At 35.3% G+C, this 26,827-nt stretch overlaps 3 protein-coding genes across 3 annotated transcripts in view; 2 read left to right on the top strand and 1 right to left on the bottom strand.

Annotated features, from left to right (window-relative positions):
* The first annotated feature begins 1,767 nt into the window (after positions 1-1,767).
* atg4db (autophagy related 4D, cysteine peptidase b) lies at positions 1,768-10,168 on the top strand. The gene is made up of 11 exons (XM_058771383.1): positions 1,768-1,895; positions 2,438-2,743; positions 3,188-3,271; positions 3,357-3,530; positions 4,667-4,967; positions 6,313-6,374; positions 6,559-6,707; positions 6,789-6,867; positions 6,957-7,033; positions 8,959-9,078; positions 9,188-10,168. Exons 2-11 carry the CDS (start codon positions 2,551-2,553, stop codon positions 9,350-9,352), a joined length of 1,404 nt encoding a protein of 467 aa, XP_058627366.1. The 5' UTR covers positions 1,768-1,895; positions 2,438-2,550; the 3' UTR covers positions 9,353-10,168.
* Positions 10,169-11,330: 1,162 nt separating this feature from the next.
* Positions 11,331-14,847, bottom strand: LOC131537758 (galactose-3-O-sulfotransferase 2). Its single transcript, XM_058771384.1, has 3 exons — positions 14,721-14,847; positions 13,539-13,811; positions 11,331-12,414 (listed from the first exon to the last, which is right to left on the bottom strand). The coding sequence occupies exons 1-3, from the start codon at positions 14,825-14,827 to the stop codon at positions 11,508-11,510; spliced, it is 1,287 nt and encodes a 428-aa protein (XP_058627367.1). The 5' UTR covers positions 14,828-14,847; the 3' UTR covers positions 11,331-11,507.
* The window catches only part of evplb (envoplakin b), a 30,968-nt gene continuing 17,490 nt past the window's right edge, over positions 13,350-26,827 (top strand). Inside the window, exons 1-4 of the mRNA XM_058771382.1 lie at positions 13,350-13,451; positions 17,568-17,705; positions 21,101-21,143; positions 26,265-26,528. Of these exons, the coding sequence (XP_058627365.1) occupies positions 26,488-26,528 (41 nt within the window). The 5' untranslated portion in view covers positions 13,350-13,451; positions 17,568-17,705; positions 21,101-21,143; positions 26,265-26,487. The remainder of the gene's footprint in view (positions 13,452-17,567; positions 17,706-21,100; positions 21,144-26,264; positions 26,529-26,827) is intronic.

Raw genomic sequence — 26,827 nt, 5'->3', positions numbered from 1 at the left:
GGGTGTCAAACACGACACGACACCGCGACGCGACAGAATCAGTCAAATATCACAGCCAATCAGAACCCAGATAGCAAGTCTGCAAGATCTCTTGATCTGGAAAGCATCTGCTGTCTAAAAACGTCTGACAGAAGTCTTTCAGATGTCAGTTTTACATACATTCTAAATCATAAACATCTTAAAGACATCTAATAGACGTCTATGTGGCATCTATAAGGAAACACTCTAAAAAATACATCTTGCAGATGTAAATGCAGACGTCAAATGGACGTCTCCGAGATGTACGTGTGCTATCAGGGAAGCGTGTGTGCTAGCTCTCTCTGAAAGCGTACTGCTCTCGCAACGAAATGGATACGTTTATTATCTAATTCATAAATATTAAACCTTTTTAACATCATTAAATGTACATACTGAGTGACTGATACCATCTTTGTCATGGAATGGTTGGTTCGCAGTGAGTTCACAGTTTTTATGTACATCTTTAATTCATCTTTCATTTATTTTCAAGATCTGAGGTAAACTCTCTGTTGTTGCTTTCAGTATGGCTACAAGGTCAAGCAAAATAATATTTAAACTCATATTAGACACATTTAACTTTGAATAAAGCACATAAACACCTGAGATTATCTACTGTCATATAGTTTGTATGTTGTTGTTGTTCCAGCCGCGACGTCACGGAAATAGAAACTGTTTCTAAATTAGAAATTTTGTGTCGCCGTCGTGGCTAGTTAGGATAAAAACTCAGATTAACATGGAAAAGATACCTTTTATCGCGTGTCGCAGTGTCGCAACGTGTGTAGTTAGGACACGGTGTTACACATATTTTCAAAACTTTGCCTCTTTTTTTTTTTTTTTTTTTTTAAACTTCACACACAAATCCAAGAATTGCACACACAAAATGCCTCACATTTCTTGCAAAATGATGCACTGCATTCAAAATATCACAAACACATCTCAAAAGCAAACATTTGTCTTACACTGCAAACACGATAATATTACATTTTTGGATATATATACACACAGTTATTCAAAACTTAAAGCTCTTCTGTCATGAGCTCCAATGGACATTTACAAGTAATTGGCAAAGAGATGCTGAAAAATTCATGATAAACATGAAAACAAGATTGAAACCAAACCTTTGTGGTTGTGATTACACAGTACTAAAAAGAAACATTAACCATGTGTAGTTGTGTTGGTCTACATTTGTATTTATAGGCATATTCTAAAGCCATGATTGGTTGATGTTAAGTAAAGCAATGAGTGTTTGGACATGTGAGGCACTGATTAATTAGTCCGCCATTTTGCTTGGTTGTGTTTGAAAAAGGAAATCAAGATACTTCCTGTTAGATTTTTGTGTGTTACATAGGCTAGAGCATTGTGTGTTGTGTTTTGCAAAAAGTGTTTTTTGAAATTGAAAACTGAGTCAAAAAAATAATAATTTGAAATGTGTTTAGTAACAATAGAATAGTAGTCACTATTGAAATATGTACCCAAAGAATAAACACTAGCATCTAAAGAATAAGTAGACTAGTATCTAACGAATATAATGGAATAAATATTAGTATCTAAAAATAAGTACTTGTAGCATGAAAATAGACATTAGTACGTTTAAACATTAAAAGTTAAAACAGCTTGCCATACTTATTCAGGACATTTTCAGATCTGCTCTTATTTACATAGTCACTTAGTTGACCAATCAGAGAGCGCTGAGGAGCCAGACAGCCAATCAGAGGACAGATTTGAGCTTCGTTGCCGAGTGAAGGATGGAAGGGGCGGGGTTACCGTCAGGCAGTGAAATCAAGGCAGTTTCCTCGCGGTATGTTTGTAGTGCAGAAAGTTTCCATCTGAAATCTTGCGATATTCACAATGACATGACAGTTAAACCAGCCTTTAAGGTAAGTATTTTTTCCACATAATTTAAATATAGTCGCCTTCGTGGCGGAAAGTCCCCCGTCTAATTATCCGAGAGGCGAATCTGTACATAAACATGATTTCCGCATCAACAAACCTCAGTCAACAACAAACTTATAAAGTCACCCTCACACCTGAAATCCACTATAATTCTACTAATAATTATGAGATATTGTACATTTGAACATGGTACCATTGTAATGCCACAGTATGAAGTACTACGCTGTGCAATGTACGTTACGTTCAGCACCATGGTAAATCCCATTAGTACCATAACATCCCATTAGTTTACAATATTAACTTAGTGCAAGCTTTAAAGGGAAGATAAACTGGAATCACGTGTATTTAATACATAAACACAATAGTTATCTGACATTTTTATTATTGTAGGATCTTTAATGGGAGTTTTGGTGTTAATGTGGCTTAACATTGTAAGATTCCTTCGGTCACATGGCTCAGTATTTTCCTCTAAAGGGCTGTGCACTACATCTGGTGACATATTAACCTTTATTTCACTGTCCCACAGCTTCACTGGTACCTGTAACGTCCAGAAAAGCCCGAGCGGCTCACATCCCTCCTCTGATTGGACAGCAGGGATTCAGAGTCTCCGGATGTCATGGCAACAGTATCCCGCGGGTCATGGATGTGAGAGATGAGTTTGACATTGGGATGGAACCCACAGATGACCTCGCGTCGTTTGAGGTGGTCAACCTGTCGAACCCGGGGCTGCTCGATCTGGGCACAGACGTCGACGGTCACGTTCAGGAGTCAAAAGACAAGACCAAACTCAAAACCAAACTCATTTCAGCGTGGAATAACGTCAGATATGGAGGTGTGTGACCAGTTTTTTATAAAAAAAATTTTTTTGTGTGTCTAGCATTTTTATTTCTTTCAGTTTAAGTACTCAAGAAACATTTTATTATTATCAATGTTGAAAACAGTACCATCCAGAATCCATGATATGTTTCAGTTCTCATAATTCTTTGATTAATGGAAAGTTCAGTAGAACGGCATTTATTTGAAATAGAAATATTTTGTGTCTTTATCGTCACTTTTGATCAATTTAATGTGTCATTGATGAATAAAAGTATTAATTTCTTCCAAAATTTTGAACTGTAGTATATGTTTTTATATCAAAAGATAGTTGATATATTTCTAGTCATTTGATAGTTCTACAGTTTTGACCTTTACCTTCCTTCCTCACTAAGCGACCAGATTTTGACTGCACACATTTTCAATATGACTCTGTCATGTTCACTCATCTGTTTGTGAGCAGGCTGGTCTCTGAAGAGCAAGCCGCGTCTCAGTAAGAGCAGCCCCGTGTGTCTGCTGGGACAGTCCTATCAGCTGAGCTACAGCGGTAAGCAGCACAGGACGGTTATGTCTGTGTGTGAGGAGTCGCTGTGTGTCATGTTTTCACTGTAAGTGTGTGTGTTTTCTCTCAGGAGAGCGGGAGAGTTTTCGGCGTGCGTTCTCCTCTCTGCTGTGGATGACCTACAGGAGAGGTTTCCCACCGCTGGACGGCTCGGCCCTCACGTCTGACGCGGGATGGGGCTGCATGCTCCGCAGCGCACAGATGCTGTTAGCTCACGGACTAATGCTGCACACGATGCCCGCGGGTACAAACACACTGCATGGATTTAACCCTTTAATGCATTCAGACCTTTTTAAGCTGTAAGACATTCTGAAGTTTAAAGTAGTTTCATAGGGTTTAATACGGGATTAATTAATATTGGTCTGACTGAACTTGGAAAATATATAAAGACTATAATAATACATATCAGGACAAAAGACCATTTTTGACCCGGAAGAAATTGTAATAGTTTGTAAAAAAACTAAAAAAAAAACTTTAGTACTTTAATAATGTGGTAAGACTGAAAATACACATCAATTAATTAAAAAAATTTTTTTTTTAGATTTTTAAAACATATTTTTTAATAGATATATCCCTTTTTGAAAGACATTTCAGAAGAAATTTTAAAAGTTTGTAAACAAAAAAAATAAACTAAAAATTAGGCTTTTCTGACCACATTTTAAAAATGTGTACATTATTGATATATTACCATATAAAAATATATTATTGGAAAATATATTATTGGATTCAGGTCAGCCGAAGCTTTTTCACTTAACAATGTATTCAAATAAAATGTCTCATAAACATGGTGTAAATATATTTACATATGACCCTGGACCACAAAACCAGTCATAAGGGACATTTTTTTTAAATTGAGATTTTTACATCATTTGAAAGCTGAATTGATAAGCTTTCCATAGATATATGGTTTGTTAAGATAGGACAATATTGACAATATTTGGCTGAGATACAAATATTTGAAAATCTGGAATCTGAGGTTGCAAAAACAAATCAAAATATTTAGAAAATCGCCTTTAAAGTTGTCCGAATGAAGTTCTTAGCAATGCATATTACTAATCAAAAATAAGTTTTGATACATTTACTTACAAAATATCTTTACTTAATATCCTAATGATTTTTGGCATAAAAGAAAAATGGATAATTTGGACCCATACAATGTATTGTTGGCTGTTGCTACAAATGCATCCGTGCTACTTGTTGGTTTTGTGCTCCAGGGTCACACACACACATATATATACTGTGTATATATATATATATATACACACATATTTACATAGAAAGCAGTTATTTTAAGTTGTACTTTACTTGCACACTTACTAACTGCATATTATGTACAAAAATAAGAACGCCATTCCTTTGGTCTGTATTGACTCTCTTCAGGCTGGACGTGGCCTGCGACGCATCATCAGACCAAAGATGACCTGGAGGTGGTGGACGCTCACATGCTGGACGATTACCTCAAAGAGAGACGGTGTGACTCGGGAAAACCACGCAGACGCAGTCTGGGAACCGCGCTAGACAGCGAGACTCAGGAGGAGCGGACTCACAGGAGGATCGTGTCCTGGTTCGGCGATCTGCCCTCCGCCCCGTTCGGCCTGCACCGGCTGGTGGAGTTCGGCAGGGCCTCTGGGAAGAGGGCGGGCGACTGGTACGGACCGGCCATCGCGGCCCACATACTGCAGTAAGTGAACCATGCAGTGGGTTAAAGCACAGGGGGACTTCATGAACTAATCTGAGAACACATCTGCTTCATTGCATAATTGTGAGGAAATATGAATGTGATTGGATGAGCATTTGAAGCCGATATACTATCACCTGTGACCACAGGTCTGAACTCTGAACTCACTCAACATTAGTTTATAGACTGATATTTGTTTGTTACACTAATCAGTTTACTTTCTATTGATTTTTATTATTAATAAATGCAATTATTTAGTGAATAATAAATTTTTAGTGTTAATTTAGTTTTAGTAATATTTAGTTTAAATGCATAAGACACTATACACTGTACATAGATTTATTTTCCTCAGTTTTATTTTAGTATCTTAGTATTAATTATATATTTTTAATTGTTTTCTTATTTTTGTATTTTCCGATTTAATTTCAGTTAAAGTTTCAGTAAGTTTTTTTGTTTTTTAGTTATTATTATTTTTTAACTTGTCTATTTAGAGATTTTTTTTTTACCTTTATTATGATAGGACAGATCAGAGCTGTCAGGAAGCAAAGTGGGAGAAAGAGGGGGGTGATCGTGAAAGGTCCTTGAGTCAGGATTCAAACTCGGGACGCCTGTAGAGCAACAGCACTGTATGTCGGTGCGCTGCCCACAATCGGTGCCAGCTAACTTGCCTGTTTAGTTTTATATTCGTATTTTTGTTATATTTTTGTTATGTTTTAGACATTTTTATTATTTTTGTCTATTTAGTTTTCATTCATTTTATTTCATTTTATTTTTTTAATTTTCCATTTTAATTTTAGTAAACATTGTAGCAGTTTTGTAGTTTTAGTAATTTTTATTAGTTTTCTTTAAATATCTCTTTTTTAATATTTTTATTGCAGTTTTAAAAAAAATAATTTAATTAAAAATTAATTTATTATATTATAGAAAGGTTTTAACAATTTTGTTGCATTTTAGTCAATTGTCTCCTTAGCTTTTAATTTGTATTGCTTTTTTTAAGTTAATTTTAGTAAATTTAGTACTAAAGCTAAACAAAAATGTGAAGTTTTCACTTTGTGACTGACTGAAATAAAAAGGTTTTTATATTTTTGTAAATTAAGTAAATGTTTATATTATATTTTATTTCTGTTAATGTTCAATGTTTTTAGCATTTTTAGATTTAGCTGATGTTATGGTAAAATCACTGTAATGCACAGCATTTAATGGTGTATTGCTGCCATTTATACATTTCAGTACTGTCATATCCAACATGAGAAAAGAAACATTAATATATTAATGTTCATATTATAAATGAATTAGCATGTAAATATAGAGTGATACTTGAAGGTAAATGTTTGTTTGTGTGTTTCAGGAAGGCCGTGGCAGCGTCCGAGGTGTCCGATCTGGAGTTATACGTGGCACAGAACTGCACAGGTCAGTCAGTCATGATTTAGCAATGAATCCTGGTCAGTTTTAGATCCCCTGTTTTGTGCTCATGTGGACACATCTTTATTTTTGCACGAAATTACCTGCAAATTTAACACAAACTGCAGTAATCATGGTTGATTTGTGTACAGGCTGTAACACCTCAACACTAAATCTCTGCATTTGTCTGTAGTGTATGTTGGAGATGTGTTAAACCTGTGCGGGACGTCCCGTACGGATCTCTCAGCGTGGTGCAGGTCTGGCTGGAAGTCGCTGGTTCTGCTGGTGCCTGTGCGTTTGGGCTCTGATATGTTGAATCCGGCTTATGCTCGATGTGTCAAGGTGCGTTACGACACACACACAGATGTGAAGTGATGTTGTTGTGATGGTCTGAGCTCATGTTTTCTTGCTCTGTGTCCGCAGAGGTTGCTGGAGCTGCGGTGCTGCATGGGAATCATCGGAGGGAAACCCAAACACTCGCTGTTTTTCGTGGGATTCCAGGGTGAGTCACGTGACGTGCGTTTGTGTTTTTAATGTTTAACAAATCGCTCAGCTTTTGTGTGTTTGTGGTTTTCTGTGTGCTTCATGCAGATGATCAGCTGATCTATTTGGATCCTCATTACTGTCAGGCTGCTGTAGACGTCCAACAAGACAACTTCCTTTTAGAGGTGAGCCGATATTTTAAGGTATTTTTTGCCTGAAAACCAATTAATTCCGCCTCAAAATATCATACATACAGCAACCAGGGACTATCAAAGTAAAAATAAAATTACTAAAAACTGCACTTGTGCATATTTTTATGGCATTTTAATGGGGTTTTTTTGGAGCTTGACGGCTGCTGATCACCATCTGCTTTCATCATATGAAAAAGAGCTGAATGAACATCCTAATAAACACCGTTTCTCTTTTACGGGATTATTATAATTGACAAAAACTATTAAAAAAAATGTTAAATTGAAAAGATAAACATTAATTGAACTAATATAAAATACAATAAACTTATTTAAATTAGTATTATTTTTATTTTCAGGTTGAAATGCTAAATTGCTAAAACAAAAGCTGAATGAATAATTAATTAAAAAAATATACGTGTTTTAAAAAAAATGAGTAAATGGCAAAAACAGTACAAAATTAAAATCAAAACAGAAAATAAAATAAAAATATAAACTGAAAATAAAACAATTTTTTCTATAGTTTATTGAAAAAACTATAGTTTTTCTGTTTGACATCTACATGGTTATTATTTTTAATTTAAATAAGATAAATGTTAACTGATAAAAAAAAAAAAAATTGTTTTATTTCAGATTTTGTTTAAAGTACTAAAATGACTAAAACAACAACTAAAATAGAAATCAAAAACTACATAAAAAAGCTAATAAAAATGAAAAAAAAAACTGAATAAAATTAATTACAACTTTAACTAAAATTTAAAATTATAATTAAAATGAAAAATATAAAAATGAAACTTATTCAAAATGAAGAGTTCATTTGCAAAAACCGAGAACTACATTTTTATTTATTTTTTTCAGAAATCACGTTTTTTTTATTGCGTATTCCAAGTAATATCAATCAAACTACAGTTGGGTTGTTTTGATTAAGTAATAATAACTTTAAAAAATACAGGTAATTTACAAAATTAAAGTTCATTCAGAGTATGTTTTTTTTTTTTTACACGTATTAAAAGTTTGTTTTATAGCAAAAGCAGATGACTCCACATTTCATGTTTTAGAGTTAAAAAATCTTTGTAATCTCCTCAGATGATGTAGAAGTCTGACAAACGTTATTGTTGTTGTGATCATAGACTGTATGGATGTGATTACACGCAATACACAGAGCTTTCCCTCACCATTGTAACGCGCTGCTTTCGCAAGGATCCATGAAAATGTTTCAGCTTTTATTTTCCTTTTTTGCCCTGAAGAAGATATCACAGGTTCATCAAGTTCATCGAAATTATCCATCCTCGATCAACAAGGGCGCTTGTCAGCTTCTGCAGTAAAACGTGAACTTGCGATGCCTTGAAAAATTGGACAATACCGGCTTTTTTGACAAAACGTGTTTAGGGTTATATGTGGAGAATAATGCACGGCAATCAGCTAAATTTATTTTATTTCTTTTCTAAAGTGCCGTTTATCGGTTTTTGCAAAAACTCTTCAAATATTAATCAAAACTGTAAAAGTATATTAATGCCTCCACTTTTTGAATACAGGGTTATAGTTAACTAAAATTTTTAATAATTTCATTAATTAAAATAAAAAAGCTTATTTAATTTGAGCTAGTTACCAAGGCAACATTTCTCATTTCCAATTAAATACAAATTTGCTGAAATAAAATGTAGTAAAAACCTATGTATATAAACATTTTTAAAACAGACATGAAAACAGAAAATATAAAAATGAAAAGTGATTCAAAATCTTAATAAAGACTGTAATAGTATATATTGTAATTTCATGTTATTAGAGAATACTTATTGTAACATTCAAAAACATGCATTTTTTGCAAAGCTGCTTTGAAACAGTATGCATTGTGAAAAGTGCTATACAAATCAATTTGAATTGAATATATTAATGCCTCTGTTTGTTGTCTCTTGGTGCAGTCGTTTCACTGTAAATCTGTCAGGAAGATGCCGTTTAACCGCATGGACCCGAGCTGTACGGTGGGTTTCTACGCCGGAAGCAGAGCGGATTTCCAGGCTCTGTGCTCAGACGTCACTAAGGTGGGAGGAAGACAAGCACATGCTACAAAATCAGAACTTATCGGCATATATTATACGTCTAAAACCCTGCAATGTCAAGCTTTTCCTCCGTTTTTCCTTTGATGGACAGGCTCTGACATCATCCGAGGAGAGGTACCCCATCTTCACGTTTGTGGAGGGTCATAATGAAGAGGACATGAGCTGTACGTCAGACTTAGTCACTCATATAAAGTCCAAAGACAGACCGGGTCGAATCAAAAAGAAGAGCTGTTTGGAGGAGTTTGTGCTCTTGTGACGCACAGACTCTGTACTTCCTCCAGTCTCAGTCATGTGATCAAGACTGCCACACTCACTGGCATGTCAATGAGAGCTGGGCTATTTTGTGTGTCCAAAACGTGGGTGAATGAAGGTGCTTTTGCTCTTTGTTTTTGTTTTTTTACAGACTGCTGCTGTTATTTTCTTGTTTTTCTGTAGTTGTTATGTGTAAAGGCACCAGACAGGAGGTTGTGAAGAGTTCGCTGAACAGGTGGCTAAGCAGATTACATGTGTTTGGTGTGACGTTAATGACAGCAGACAGTGAGGCTCTTGGACAGATGAGAGGTGCATACGTTACTCTTTGACAGGCAAACATGGGATTTGGCTGTTGCAAACACTGTGATTTAGTCTCTGTTTATGCTTTGGCTGTTTGTACTACTGTATAAATGGAGAGCTTTTATTTTGATGTTAATGTTTCAGAGATAAAGTAAAACGGGTCTGGCTCACATTTCACATCACCACTTTTTTTTTTTTTGGGAGGGGGGGATTGTTCTGATTCAATTACACACATTTCTGCCCAAATTCTTCTGACATATGTTTTCATTACCAGTACTTTTGAGGTGTTTAATTTCCTGTATTCTCGTTGTTCTTAGAGTTTAGATTCTCAGAGTTTTCATTAGTTTTTTTTTTGGTAGCATGAAAGATAGACATTTTTGTAGATTTATACAGACCAATTCAACTTTTCTGGTTAGGCAACAAATCTGCTGTTAACACAAGCAACTACTGACAATCGATATCAGTATCAGTTCAAAATTAAGTTTATTTCTTAATATAACCTGATCTTTTTAGAAATACATAAATAAAATATATTTGTGTTTTACTCCTTGAGATTTTTTCTTTTTTTATTTCATATTGTTTATTTATTTAATTTCATTTCATTTTTAGGATTTACCCCCTGCAATTCCCTCTTGAACTGAGGTCTGCAAAGCCAAATTGGAAAATAGACATGAACGGTCTCTCAAGTCGTATTTACAACTAGGAAACTTGTAGATAATTTTGAAACCTGATTTTCCAAGCCATGTACTTTGAGCATGCAAGAAGACAGAACTATTTATATAGTAACTGGTAGGTTTTTTTTCCACAGCTTCTACTTTTCTTTCTCTTGCCATTACAGCCATCTATATATTTACGTATATATAAATAACCGTTTGATGCATATTGTATTATTTTACATAACGAAAACAGCATTTATTCGACTGAAACTTTAGAATCTAGTATGGTAAATGTATACAATAGTGCAGTTAACGTTTATATGGTTGTCAAAGAATGGGACGCTACATTTTATTCAAAATACATTGGATCTTGATTAAATATCTTCAGAACATTTTTGCTTTTTCCCAAGGAATAGGCAAGAATGAGCCTGGTGTCCTCCATGATTCCTATTCTTCCCAACAACAAAGCACTCAAATGCAAACTCATAATTCTGACTTAAAAATAGGGCAGTAGGAAATTTCCAGTAACACGTGAAGGCAGCATAACCTCTGCAGGAAAGTGACCCTCAGCAGAATTGGACACCCATGGTTTACACCAAAGGCTGTAAGTGTCGTACAGATAACCAATAGTTATCGCAGTGCAGATCTTTGTGGAAATGCAAGTTAATATGTTTCTCCCATCAGTTTCATGTTTAGGTCATCAATGTAGACCAGTGGTTCCCAATCCTGGTCTTAGAGTACCCTCAACTCTGCAAATTTAGTTTGTCTTCCTAATCCAGTGGTGTCCAATCCTGCTCCTAGAGGGCCACTGACCTGCAGAGTTTAGCTCTAACTTTAATAAAACACCTGAACCAGCTAATCTGTGTGTTGGAGCTAAACTCTGCAGAACATTGGCCCTTCAGGAGCAGGATCATTGGACAACACTGTCCTAATGAAAAACACCTGATTCAACTCATCAGTTTGTTAGTAAAAACTCCAAGATGAGAGAAACATCCAAAATGTGTATTGTTTGGGGTTCTCCAGGACATTGATGTAGACCACTGTTTGGGGAAGGAGTGTTGCTATCCTGTTTTATCCAGGATTTGCATTTTGATGGTGCAATGCTCCATCTTAGTTCAACTCCACCAGACTTGCTCTGTGAACAGTTGATGGATTCCCATTAGCCAAGACCAGGCCTGAGATGGGCCCACCTGGTCCAAGGTTTCACTCGGCTGGAGCGGCTCTCATATCTCTACCATACTGCTTGAAGTACAAGTGCGAGTGATACTGAAGCTCTGGAAGCATCATCCGAATACAGAACCCCTGATCCTGCAGCGACAGGTTCCCCCACACCTCATATCCCACGATAGTGGCCGTCTCCGTCTGCCATGGGCGCAGCAAGTCTTCCAGCTCTCCTGGAGGAACCTCAGCCCTGGACACACATTTCCGTTGTATATTCTCCGTCAAGGCCCTGAGCCGTTCCGCCTCCGCTTTCAACCTCTCCATCCCAAACTGAGCCGCCTTCTCCCAGAACACCTGCACAAAGAAGTCGTAGAGCAGCGTGTCCAGCACATTCCACGATCGCATTTTCATCCGCATGTTCTCATCCAGCTCCGTCACGCTGTTGCCGGCACGAGCATTGAGCCGAAGGTAAGCCAAATCCTCATACTCCAGTCCGAGAAGAGCCCCCAGGAGAACCAGGGACTCGTCAAAATGCTCTGCGATCATCACCAGGTGAAATGCTTCCTCCAGTTGCGCCAAGTCCTCCGGCCAGGAGCCGTTCCACTTCTGGTTGTTGAGCCCTATGTCAAAGCTCATTGGGTTCTTGGCAAGACCGTTCCCAGGTTCCTTCGGGTCCCAGAAGATCTCCGGAGAGTCCAGGAACACAGAGAGCGCAGATTTGCCTTCGTTGGCGGCGGCTCGGCGCGCAATGAAGAACGCTGGGACAGTGGAGGTGTAGTACCCAAAGACCGACTCAAAGGTCTTGATTGGGTCTCGCAAGAGCGTGATGAAGACAGTGTTCTGGGGCATCACCTTCCTCACCTCCCTCAGGTCCAAACGCATGTGACTGCAAAGCAAGTCGAACTGAGATGAACCCTCGGGCAGCTCGTCCACAAACGCCGCTCTGAATCTAAGACCGAGAGAGAGCAAGAGTGAAGAACTTGTTTGGTTTAAAGCTAATTAACCTTTGAACAGTCGTTAATGGTCTGAAGAGGGAGGTCAAGAATACATTGATGACTGACTGACTTGATCCATCCACCCTACACTATCAGAAAAGGTGCAAAAGATGTCACTGTAGCAGTACCCTTTAAAAAAAAGTTTTACAACTTTTATTTACCCCTAAAAGGTGCATATTGGTGCCTTAAAGGTACATATTAGTACCTAAAGTGTACATAGTAGTAGCTTTTAGAAGGGTATTGCCCCAGTGACAACTTTTGTATCTTTTTTCCAGTGTAGTGATATACTGTATGCAGTGTTTTTTAAGGTCAATTTTAGGGCGCCATCCATTGGTGATTCTATACTATTGTTTTTTGGTGACCTAGCATGGGTAGCTAAATGATGAATACCATAAAGACTCAGTAGCTAATTTGCTGTCATATTTTTCTTTCTGCATTTACAGCCATTCAAAGTAGCTGTGTATGCTAGCAAAACAATTTGCATAAATCATGAGTATTTCATTATATTATATTAAAGTTTTACATTTTTTGGAGGCTTATAAAAATGTAAAAAGGTTCCTCAGATTGTGAAATGGACTTAAATTGTCTTCTGGTGATTCATTAGCATGTTTAGCATGGCCAAGTTAGCCCTATGCTGTAACTAATTTGCTGTCAAAATTCATCTTTCTCCATTCAAATGTAGCTGTGTATGCTAACAATCCAATTTGCAAGCAACATATCAATTGTACTGTAAGTATTTCATTGTATTGTGGTTAATGTGTTTTGGAGGCTTTTATGGATTTATCTTTGTCATTTGGTGCCTTAGATTGATTAGCTTGGTCCAGTTAGCACCATGGTGAAACAGACTCATATTATTCTCCGCCTGTTATCTTTGACCCAGAATATTCATTAATGAAGAGTTTTCAGCTACTTGGGACCAAAAACAGCAGCAGCAGGGCATGCACTTCTAGAAGATCCTGCACCAAAACACCTCTGAGATGAATGGGAACAGGTAATACTCTAACATGTAATTAAACTTATGTAGATACTGACACATTGTTGGAAATGTGATGTACATCACGCACTGTGCTCATTTTACCTGTCTGGGTAGTTAAACTGGTACGTGTGGGAGGGAAAGGCGAAGGTGGCGCTTTCTCGTTCCCCGAGTCGAAACAGGATGTTCTGCACGGTGCTGCTGCCGGTCCGGTGTGTTTTCAGGAAGACCACAGGGGGATGAACTCCCCGTCGCTCAGCTCTGGCTGTTGGTGTGTGTTTGGGTGGTTGGTGTGTGTTTGTAGTAAGAGGTGACGTGTGTTTCTCAGCAGTTCTTCTCTGGTTCCTTCTGTCTGCTGTAGGTCTCAGATCATAGGTTCTGTAGGACAAACATCTGATTAGATGCCTTCTCCTGTATCAGCTGACCAGTTTTCTTTCTTTCTAGTTTTTTCATTGGATTTGAACCACATAAATGTGTTATGTGTGCAACAGATGTAAGGGATGTGAGTTGATTCAGCAGAAACTTACTCCAGTGTGCAAGTAGCACATAATAAAACAGGCAAATTAAATGTCCTCATAAGCACTTCACACAAAACCAGGCCGGATTGCTTTCAAACCATGTTTGTGAATCCTAATGTCCTGTTTTCTGGTCAACTTTACAGTGTGGTTTCCTAGTGAACACCTCAATTCGTAAAACAGCTTTTCAACCAAAGAAACCAAACCACGTGATGTGCACCTTGTGTTGAGAAAACTCTTTCAAAACCAAGCAAACAAACCTAATTCTAGTTAATTAAACAGAATTTGTTCCAGACCTAGTTTGAAAGCGCTCTTTAGATACTGTCCTTTTTAACCTTCAGTGTTGCTTCAACTATTATTCAGAAACTAGTTTTCAATATTGTATAAAACTATTATAAACTATATTATGATAATTAATTAATGTTATTTTAATTTTGCTAAAGTTTTAGTAATTTAGTTTTTTGTTAGTGTATTACATTTTTGGTTTTATTATTATTTTTTTTTAGTTTATCAAGTTAAACTAGTAAATGAAAATAAGTTTTTCTATATTTTGTTTCATTTCAGTTAATGTTTATCTTATTTTAAGTAACAACATTATTGTTTTAGTTTTAATTAACAATAATAAACTTGCAGAGAACCCAGACGCTTTAGTAATGCCAGCATCGTATTGAATCCTTGAATGCGTCGTACGTTGTTTGGACAAAAGCATCTGCCAAATGCAAATGTAAACTTATTTCATTTGTTTAGTTTTCTGCTAGCTAAAGTCTCTCACCTGTTGGTCTGCAGTGAGTGTGTGGCCAGGAGCGTGAGGAGCAGTAGGAGCGCTAACACCAGCAGTAAAGCGCTCACCCGGTGCCTCCACAGCCAGCGCAGGCCCATCTCCACAAACACAGCCTCAGCTGAGCTGCTGAACTGTTAGTGGTCTGTCTGTGATGTGAGGATTGTCTCTCACAGCCTCCTCTCACCCCTTTAATCCTGTAGGCCGGATCAGAGAAACACACACACACACACACACACACACACAGTCAGTCCTCCACACACACTGCTTTATATTCATCATAAAATGAAAGCGGAGTCACAGCAGTCTGTTTTTTTTTTTTTTTTTTTGCTACTATTTTTTTATATATATATTTATTACACCTGCTGGTCAAAAGCTTCTGTTTCCATCCAGAAATCCTCATTTGGGTTTCTCTTAAAAAGTTGTAGTTTGCCCTTACAGGAATTAAGATCTTATAAGACTCTCAAATCAGAGCATAAAGTCTTAGAGGAATGTTCAGGGTTTTTTTCAACATTTACCTGTGTTTTTGTTGTGTTTTCCAATACAAATGTGTAAACAGCCTTAGTTCAAGATAAATTGACTTGAGATGCAAAATGAAGAGATAAAAAAATGTTTTCTGAGAAACTGGACTAAATTAGGTGAGTTTATGCTTAAAACAAGAACAGATATGACATATGGGATATGAAAACCAGTTTCTCCTTTGAATTAAGTTGTTTTTCTGACCCCAATAGCAGATATTTATTTTTAATCATAAACTCACTTCATTTGAACAATTTCACGTCATTTTGTTTCTCGACTAAATGTTTTTTGAGTTAAGAATCTTTAGACATTTGCACTGGAAAATAAGAGCATACTGACATATAATGTTCCCTTCAAGTTCATTTTGTTCCTTACATTTTCTTTACTTGGTCTTAGGTAGGTATTGCCATTTTCGGAGTGTCTATTTACACTAAGTGCAAATAGCCAGCTTTGTTGGCAGAGGCTATTTATATTAACTCCGCCTACCAACGTGTGTTTGGGATAGTCAACACTGCAAAAAGATGCTTATTCAATATCAGTTTCAGTGGCGTGGATGGTTAGGCGAGTGCTTTTTGACGCGATTGACCCGAGTTCGAACCCCCCTTTTGCCTAACTTGTTTTTTCTCCCTTTTCAAATCTCATATTGCATCGGAAAGGCATTTATTTTCAATAAAAATGAAGGAAATTATCATAAAGTTGAAAATAAGGTATTAGGGTTAGGGTAGGTGTAGGGAGGGCTTTATTGTCTCAATAAGGTGACATCCATTTAATAGCCTAATTTGAATTAAAACTATAATTACGTTATTATTGGGTACTGTTTTATAATGTACTACAATATTGAGGTGCAGATAATTGCCACAATTTGCAATAAGTAGTATAAACAGCAGAAAATCTTGCTATTTTAACATAGTGTAATAGAATCTATAGCTATTTGCACTGTGTAAATAGCATATCGTTAAAAATACTACTATTTTCACTTAGTGCAAATAGAATCCATTGCTATTTGCACTTAGTGTAAATAGTATCTATCGTTAAGAAAATGTGCTATTTGCACTTAGTGTAACTAGCCGCTGTCTTTATATTATATTTTATGTTTTAGTGCCAGGTTATTTACTCTTATATGCTGTCTGTGAGTCAATTAAACTGTATAAAATAGTACTTCAAAGGTGAACAGAATCATATTTTCAGTGTTTTTACAAGGTGTGCATCTGTGCATGCTGATATTTTCCACAATCCTACAGAAGAGTTTGCGATGGTTCTCAGTAACTTTTTTTTTCCAGTTTAACCTGGTTTATTAGTTTGTTCACTGTGGTACTTGTATCCAAATGACACGTTATTGCATTATTATGTTATTAATCAGTGGCGTCCTCTAGTGGTGGTGAGTGAAATCAGCGTTGCACTCTTCTCGGTCATGGATAATTATTCTATATAAACAGCAGTGTACAGCAAGAACGACGAGTCTCATGCCGTAAATGTTTCTCTGTTATTATACAGGCGAATTTGTGTGTTTTTTTTTTTTTGTGGAAACGACAGGCAAGTATGTGTCAAGTGCACGTATGCAAATAAAGACTCTTCTCTTGAACTATAATTACTCAGACACCTAATTAGTAGTTCACTCGAAACCACATTACAGCTTCATTCAGTCAACTTTGATGACTAAATCTAGTTGTTTTGGTTTTACTTCATTTTATTGCCTGTTTACAATAGGTCTTTTTCCACCCTAAAATAGTAACAGAAAGTAGGTTATATCTTACATAAAGAAGATGATAGCTATTTCTTGTCCGTTAAAAGTTTTTTTTAAATTTATTTATGTAAAATCTAAGCACATTTTACTCTCAAATTTTTATAACTGTAATACACAAAACTATTTAAATAATTAATAATTTAAGATTTTATTAATATGTTGAACTCATTTATTTTTTAACTTTGTTTTAATTTTAATTGTAACGTTTTTGCAATTTTGTTTGTTTTGTCATTGTCATTCTTATTTTTTTAAAACCTATATAATTTATAACTAAAATAAAAAGTTTTAGTTTGTTACTTTAGTATTTAATTTAAAAGTGAATGAAAATGAGGAATATAAATAATATATATATATATATATATATATATATATATATATATATATATATATATATATATATATATATATAATATTTTATGGGTGCCTTATTTTTTATACATTTTTAATCGGCATAAATTAAGTTTATTAGTGCATTAAAAATTATGACAATTTAAATAATGCAGTTCTTTTATTTTTCACATTACAGTAGACCTCTGACTCTCTAAATGTAATGTTATGTTCTTTCTTTGTATTTTGAGGTGAACTGCAGTATGACCCAAGCACGTTCCTGACCGCTTTCATGAGACTCAGCCTTGCACAATCCTGTGCTACGTTTGTAATTTACTACGAGAGCTGCTTTATTCATTCATTGCTGACATTTCATGCCAACTTTAAAGGTTAGAAATTCTCAACATGCACGACTGAAAAGATTTTAAACCCACACTCTTAAAGAGGCTTTCATGCATGAATGTGTCACTCATCAGCACAGATCCACACCTTACTGATGAATTTCACTCCAACATCAAGTCACATTACATATAAAGAAAATAACTTTAAAACAAGGTCTCATTAGCTAACTATGAGTAATACATTTTACAGCATTTATTAATGTTAGTTAATAAAAACTGATGTTCACAGTGCAACTAACATTCACAGATGCAATTTTTGATTTGATTTGGAAAAAAAAACTATTAGGCTTATAAATGTCAGAATTACAGTAAATAAAAAATAAAAGTAAGGTCTTGTTTGATTACATTAGTTAATGCATTAATGCAGTACATTTTTACCATTAATATTAGTTAATGTTACTAAAAAATAGTTCATGTTTATGTTCGTTCACAATGCATTAACTATATTAACAGATGCAAATTTTGATTAAAAAAATGTTTTGAAGGCAAAATTAAGATTATTAGATTCTGTAGATGTATATTGTGCATTATTAGTTCATTTTAAGTAAAATTGTTTACAAATGAGATTTTACAAATGCATTTATTTTTACTTTTTTAATGCATTTGTGACACTATCTTCTTGCAAAATCTCCCGACTGTTATGTAAGAAAACATTTATCATAATGCATCCAAAATGTTTGAGATTGCCTTTACTCTCGCTGATGCAATATGCAATATTTTTATTTAAGTCAGCAAAAATCAAGGGCAAGACAGCAAATACTACCAGGAATTATAAAAATTTTACAATCTCTAGGTTTTTTTGTTTTAAAAATAATGACAATCTGGAGTTTAAAAGAGGTCCTTGAGTATCATGAAAATGTTAATGGTGTTGTTCAGTTCATGTTGATCTGGACAGATTTTCATGAGATTGTGCCTCATATCTTGCGTTCTGCAGAGGTGAAGGGTGAGGCGAGCATATTTCCAATGCCATACTAGAGTAAATACTGCCAGAAATATGAGTAGCACGACACAAGAGCGATCTGTAAAAAGTGATAAGTTGACTTAACTTAAATTGAGTGAATTGTCAAGTTCACTTAACTTTTTTTAAAATTATTATTATTATTTACTTAATAATTTTAAGGCAACGGGTTTCCTAAATTTTTTAAAGTTATGTCAACGTATCACTTTCATCGCAGCTGAAGGTATCTTTCAGACTTTGCTGACATTAAAAGTGAAGTGCACTGACAAGATGTAGGTGTAGGTAGGCTGATAGGTTTCTGAGCTTTAAACGACGAGACCTCCGCCATAAACCATCAGCCAACCCACCCTCTACTGAGAAACTCACACTTTCACAACACACATCGCCTTCACTGTGTGCTGATAAGTTTTTATTGTTGATGTTATTACACACTTTCACCTCTGGCACACATCAGGCAGCGCTGCATTCTTCAAACGCTGCTATTTGCTGCTAATAAATGTCATTGTTACGGGTGGATGCTCAGATGACAGACGCTGAGAGCTGGATAATCATCAACGTCCACTTAGACGATCAAAATATGCAGTTCTCTAAAAATATTTTTGAATGGTTAAAAGAATGTTGCTATGTTAACACACTGTTAAAAAAAAAAAAAAAAGTTGCTCAACTTATTTTTGTGGGAGATTCTCAAATTTTTGTTGTATAAAATCTGCTGAAGCTGGTTGCCTTAAAATTTTAAGTTGGCTCAACTTTTTTTTTTTTTTTTTTACAGTGCAGATACCAAAATTTCCAGTGAAATTTCACTATTCTTTTAATTTTCCTACCACAGCAAAAACTATGAACCAATCTGAGTTGGTAATTGATACCATACATCTTCTTTTTTTAGTATTTTACAGTCTCTAGACACAAAGGCGAATAAAGTCAAATTTAACTAAGTAGTTTTTAGACTATTAGGCAAAACTAAGTTTTCTGAAAGGCAAATTAATATTTAAATATGTAAATGAAAAATGACTAATTGAATATGCACTAATTTGCAAATATTTTCAGAACATAAATCTGAACATCGGATAAATATATTTAAAATTCTTGTTTGTTGACATAGAGTATTTTTTACAGAAGGGATTGTGAATATATAAATCCAAAAATACTGTCAATAAGTGTTATTTTACTAACATTTATTTATATATATTAGTGCTGGGCAACGATTAATCGCATCCAAAATAAAAGTTTTTGTGTACATAATATATGTGTGTGTATTGTGTGTATTTATTATGTATATATGAATACACACCCATGTATGTATATATTTAAGAAAAATGTGTTATGATTATATATTAAATATATTATATATCATATAAATTATATTAATAAATATATACATGTAAATCTTTTCAAAATATATACTGTATGTGTGTGTCTTTATATACACATAATAAATATACACAGTACACACAAATATATTATATAAACAAAACTTTTATTTTGGATGCGATTAATCGTTGCTCAGCACTAATATATATATATATATATATATATATATATATATATATATATATATATATATATATAATAGTATTATCTTTTATTTTAATATTTTCAGTTTTCATTCTATTAATTAAGTAATTTTGTTGTTTACTTTCAGAATATTTATTTAGCTTTTTTTTTTCGTTTTAGTCATTTTAGTACTTGACTTATTTTATTAGTTAGGTGTCAGAGCAACTTTTTATTCTATTCTATTCTGGCTTTATTTTGGTTAGCAGAAAATGACATAAATCTTTAAAAGCCCTGGTATTAGTTTTAGTTTTAGTTAACAACACTGGTCAACAGCCAGAAAAATAAGGAATAAAATGTTATATAAATCAGTTTGAATAATATAAATAAACCCCTCGGTAAAAACCTTCAGACTATAGATAAGAATAAAACTGTAAAATGTGGCATCTGTAAGTGCTTCTGAAGTGGACGAGCAAACTCATTTTGAGAAAATGGCCTTTAAAGATACAGTATGTTTTGTTATTCAAATCTACAGATGCAAATAAGAAAAACACTTATATGTGTACTTTGGGTGTTTTATTTCCACTATAGTCTGAAAGAAGACATATTTATGGAAACAAAATAGCCCAAAATCTCAAAAGTGCATGAAAAACTGTCAGTTATTCACACAGTTAACCCGCACTCGTGTTTTATTCACACGATATAAATATCTGATTATCTGTGTAATTAAATCATTTTCTGTGTTTATAATCCTCTGTAATTAGTTGGTGGAGCTGGACTGATGTATCTGGGACGAGTCTCTCCCTGTAGAAGTGTGCTGTGTGTGTATGAGTGTATGAGTGTGTGTTAGATCATCTCACACCATTACATACATATGCAGATGCTGTGTGTTTAGTCTTGAATGACAGTAAAATTGTTCTTTTGTGTTTGTGAGCAGAACCTGCAGGGCATCGAGACTATTTGGAGAAAAACCTGAACAGGTATGAACTTGGCATCGGTTTATCATGTTTCTGTGTGATGTTATCATTATTTATTTATTTAATTTTTTATATATATTTTTTTCTATTATAAAACTGTACATGCTTTTATTTCATGGAACAGAAAAATTTAACTATTTTTAAGAGGTGATGATTTTGTCTTAACTCCTACGATGTAAATCGTAGGAAAGCTTACGATTCAAAAAAGTAAGAATGAGGCCCCGCCCCTAACCATATAACCTTGATATAATCATAACCGAGGGGGTAAGAATAAAGTTGTACAAATTAAAGCGATAATTCACCCCAAAAATGAAAATTTGCTGTTAGCCTACTCATGGTTTCAGTTAAATCTTCTTTGCTGTTCTACGGAAGAAAAGTCATCTACATCTTAAATGGGAGAGTGAGTAAATTAACAGCAAATTTAAATTTTTGGGTGAACAATACCTTTAAGAGGTGGCGATATTGTATGACTTTGTACGATGCGAATCGTAAACAATTTAAGATTAAAAAAAAAAACGAAATGAAAGAATGAAGCTCCGCCCATAACCCCACCCCTAAATATAACAGTAAGTAAGGCAGATCGTAGAAATTAATATGCAGTCACATTAGCGAAATTTCGCAAAGCATAGCGATATTTAAAGCACTATTCGTACAGAAGTTATTTTCAAGCCAAGCAGTTTCTGTCATGCATCCTGGCAAATTTGCGCGACTTCGGAGTTCATTCGGCGTTCGGTCGGCGTTCGGTCAGCGTTCAGTCGGCGTTCGGTCGGCGTTCGGTCACTATAGCAACAGCGGTCGGCATGTGAGCAGCGTTTGATCATGATTACAGTTTACATGTGTGTGTGTGTGTGTGTGTGTGTGTGCTGTCCGGACGCAGGTATGTAGGTGTGTATGTGTGTTAAGTTCCTGTGTAGGGTGTGAAGGAGACACACCTGTTTCAATAGTATGTCTTGTGAACACAATAAACCGCATTTCCACTCGCACAGAGCACGGAGGATTGCAGATCCTAGTATGCAAATAAACTCATGATGTCACACATATCGGACCGGTCAAGCATTCCTCACTCGATACCGGTTTAATTCACTTCGCGATTGTGACTCACGATTAATGAACTCTTAAAAACTGGTTTCATAATGGACCTTTAGTAATTAAGGAGGGACATTTTTCAACCTAGAAACTGATTTTTAAAGCAGATTTTACTTTGTTTTCATGAAAAAAGGGAACACAATCTCTTCAACTGGCACCACATTCAACAAGACTCCTGCTGAAACTATAGATGATTAATATCATATGTCAAAATACATTGAATGTTAGATGTCAGGCTGATTCACTAGCTATATGGAAAAATGTCTGTGCCTTTTTTGGTCACTTTTGGTGGCTTTCTTTTTCCCCGGTTCATTTCTGACCCTGTCTAATACTCTGCAGGGTCAGCAAATATCATCTCCTCATCTCTTCTTTGCTACAGTATTGTTTAAATAAACTGATTATGTATTTTCTTTGACGTGAATGTACAGTAGATTAACTAATCAGTATGACGTGAAAGTGACAGGCTGATTTAATCTGAGGATGAAATGCATCTCTGTTGAATGCTGGTGAACAGTCACATGTTTTCATAGCGTTTGTTACTGTACAGTGCAATATGCACTATACTTAAAACATAGGCCTACTTCATGTCTGAATGTCATTGGATTAGACGTAAAAATCGTCACATTTATTTCTATAGCGCTTTTACAACAGATTGACAGGAAACAGGAAAATATCAGTGTTTATGTACAATTCATTAGATTATGAAACAAATTAGCTATAATGCACCTCTACTGAAGGCAATAATATAGAAATAAAAGCAAAATGTAATTTATTGTAAAAAAAAAAAAAAAAAAAAAAAAAAAAAGTGACCTAAGACTAAAAATTATGGTTTAAAAAGATAAAACATTAGATGTAATATTGAAAACTAAGACAATATGTATTGTCACATTATCCAACGCTATCTCACGATCGGTTCGTACACATTTGTATAACCTCATTTGTATAACCTCATTTGTACGATTTTAGCTACCTCGTAAAATATGTACAAATTGCCATGAGATCGGGTTGACTGATCAAGTGTGACTGAAGTGTTTTTGAGGTCAGTGTCGGTCAGGTCACATTTTTGTGATGTAAAAGGATGATGTAATGATGCGAAGAACGCTATTAATATTTAAGTTCATAATCGCTGTCTAATTACACATTCTCTCTCTCTCTCTTAGTCTCTATTTTAATCAGTGTGAGAGTCAGTGTGTGTGTGTGTGTGTGTGTGTGTTATCCATCTGTGTTTGCTTGTAGGGTGGATGCATAACTGGATTGAATCCAGATTCAGTGTTGTCCAACATTAAAAACAAATATAATCTAAAATGTGTTGAATATGGATAAATATTTAGTAACGCTATCTAGGATAATCCTCTTCTTCAAAATTCAAAACCTTACAGATGTGCATGTTATTATAAACAAGTCTTCGTTTAAAGAAAAATGAACAGTGAAACTATATTCCAATAAATAATTTAAAAGCAAATTCAAATAATAGTTCAAAATTCTAAATTCTGATTGGACGAGCTGTTTGGAATGTTCAGTAGATTCTAAAGTGATGCGGCAAGTTGCTGTGTTGCTTGGCAACCGTAAACAATCTACTGTACAGTTACACTCACATGTTTATTCTGATTGTTGATATTGTGATTATTTTTACAGTCATTGATCCTTTCAATGGCTTCAGACAGTGATTCTGTACAGATGCTCTCTAACGTCATAGTGGATATTAAAAAAATATCTGCCAATGCAGATAAACTTAAAGGATTAATCAGAACAGATTTGGAGAAATGTAGCTTTACATCACTTGCTCATCAATGGATCCTCTGCACTGAATGGGTGCCGTCAGAATGAGAGTCCAAACAGCTGATAAAGACATCACAATAACCCACAAGTAATCCACACCACTCTAGTAAATCAGTTAATGTCTTGTGAAGAGAGAAGCTGTGTGTTTATAAGAAACAAATCCATCGTTAACAAGTTTTATCTTCAAACCGCTGCTTCCAGCTTAAATACGAGTCCATAATCCATAATATCGTTTCCTCAAGTAAAAAAACGTCCATCCCCTGTTGTCTCTCTCTCACATCAAAATCCACCCACATATTTCTTTAGAGTTGTTTTGGACTGTTTTAGATTGTAAACAGTGCTTGATCTGTGCAGATTTCTCTCCTGATTCAGACAATTTTTTTTTTTTTTTTTACGTAATAATAACTAACAATTTTAAAGATTAATGCATACTTTTACAAATGTGTTTCTAAACTATTGGGCCCTTATTATAAACTATTACTGAAAACCTGCACATGAATATTTGACCCCAGACTGATGTGCATATTTCTGTCCTGATTCAGATGAGACAACGTTTTCATTTGGAGGAAGCAATATTATAAATAGTATTATCGATAGACTCATGTTTTAGCAACATTTTGAAGTTAAAAGTTTGTTTTGTTTTGGATTTGTTTCTTACAAACACACAAGCTTTCGCTTCACAAGACATTAACTGATATACTTGAGGATTATGGATTGTGGATTATTATGGTGTTTTTATCAGCTGTTAGGACTCTCATTCTGACGGCACCCATTCACTGCAGAGGATCCATTGTTGAGCAAGTGATGTAATGCTACATTTCTCCAAATCTGTTCTGATGAAGAAACAAACTCGGATGGTCTGAACGTGACTACATTTTCACCAAATTTTTATTTTAGGGTGAACTAGTCCTTTAGTTAAAAGGAAAAACATTTTTGTTGTTGTTGTTGTTTGTTTTTTAACCCCATTGTAAATGTTCTTGATTAAGTAAATCCATCTTGATTTAAGAAGGCCTTGATATTTGTACTGAAAAACAAGAATTTTGGCAGTAACAGTAATATACAGACAAAATAGTTAATTTGGCTCTAAACACTCATTTGATAAGCCCTGCGGCCTAAACACAATCTAGAGATCAGCGCTAATGCTGAGAACAGCACGCTAACACGCCACCGCATGTGTGCCGGAGCAGATTTAGCTTTAATGTGTCCCTCAGGTGTTTCATCTGTCTGTAGGGCGCTAGTACATGAAGTTTCTTCTGTCAGGGGTCAGAGGTGACTGTGCATTGAGCTACCTTCCTGTGACTCGATTAGCTTAGTTACAGACTGTAAGTATGTCGTTTGTGAGTGGCTAAATGCCTCGTCTTTTGAGTTCTGATGATAAATGAGGAGTGACAGAGAGAGAGAGTTTCTAATGTTCATCTGACTGGACTGACAGCATTCCTGCTCCACCACACACCAAACACTCATGCATTTACACACCTGTTATACAGGTGTAAGAGCAGATTAATATTTAGATAGAGATCTCAGACGCTGCACGATCCTTTCTTCATTAGCGTTATTGAATCTGCTGGTGAATTTTAGTAGATGTATGAAGTCAAGTTCACACAAACAAACACAATACTTACTGTGCATTTCAGACCCAATAATTCTCATTGCCGCACATTAACATTCATGCAATGGCAGACGCTTTTATCCAAAGTGCATTAATGTGTTAACTTGCACTGAAAGGTTTTTGAATAAGGGTTGAAATGTTTGGAATAATAATGATTTCTTTTAATGTTTTTTTAAATAAGTCTCTTCTGCTCACCAAGGCTGCATTTTTTTTGGTTTAAAAATACAGTAAAAATTGTGAAATGTTTTTACAATTTCAAATAACAGTTTTCTATGTGAATATATTGTAAAATGTAATGTATTCCTGTGCTCAAAGCTGAATCTTCAGCATCATTACACCAGTCTTCAGTGTCGCATGATCCTTCAGAAATCATTCTAATATGCCGATTTTTTTTTGTAGAAATTGTGATATATTTAGTTTTTCAGGATTCTTTGATGAAAGTAAAGTCCAAACAACAGAAATAGTAATCTTTTGTAAGACTCTAAATGTCTTTACTGTCACTTTTGATCAATTTAATGCATCCTTGCTGAAATAAAGTATTAATTTCATTAAAAAGAACTTTTGAACAGTAATGTGCATTCAAATAATCTGTTTATGCATTAAAATCAGCATGACATTGACACATGACAGCTCTTTCTGGTGATGTTGAGGTGGTGTTTTCAGAGGACAGTGAGAGTGCAGAAGTGGAAGAGTTTGCTGGAGGAATTCAGAGAGCAGGAACAGGTACGTCCAGTCTGAACCGCCTGAATGTGACACACCTGTTTCAGTGGGCGGAGCCACAGCAGGTGACAGACAACCATAACACAAGACAGACGGGACCTCGACAGCACAGAAACACAGACGGAGAGACGGATCGCAGACACAGCACGCGGGATGTTTAAGAAGAAGGAATACAGTCCTGTCAAGGCCGGACAGTGAGTTTCCATCATTTCTTGTTTCTGTTCACTCTCATGTGATGTTTATACCTGTAGCAAGAGCATTATGGGTCATTAGATCAGAGACTCACACCTGAATGAATGGCAGATCTGTCTAAAGGTGTTTTAGAATAGAAACAGACTGCTGTTTATGCATTATAGCTGTGAGTTGACTGGATTTGTGAGATAATGTGGAGTGTGTGATTTATCTTTATGACAGGGCAGGGCCGTATCTCTCTCACACACACACACACACATGGGTCATTGAGTAAGCTGGATGTTTTATTAGGGATAATGTA

Source organism: Onychostoma macrolepis, chromosome 03, assembly GCF_012432095.1.
Source record: "Onychostoma macrolepis isolate SWU-2019 chromosome 03, ASM1243209v1, whole genome shotgun sequence".
Classification (NCBI taxonomy): domain Eukaryota; kingdom Metazoa; phylum Chordata; class Actinopteri; order Cypriniformes; family Cyprinidae; genus Onychostoma; species Onychostoma macrolepis.
This window is presented reverse-complemented; position numbering and strand designations above follow the sequence as displayed.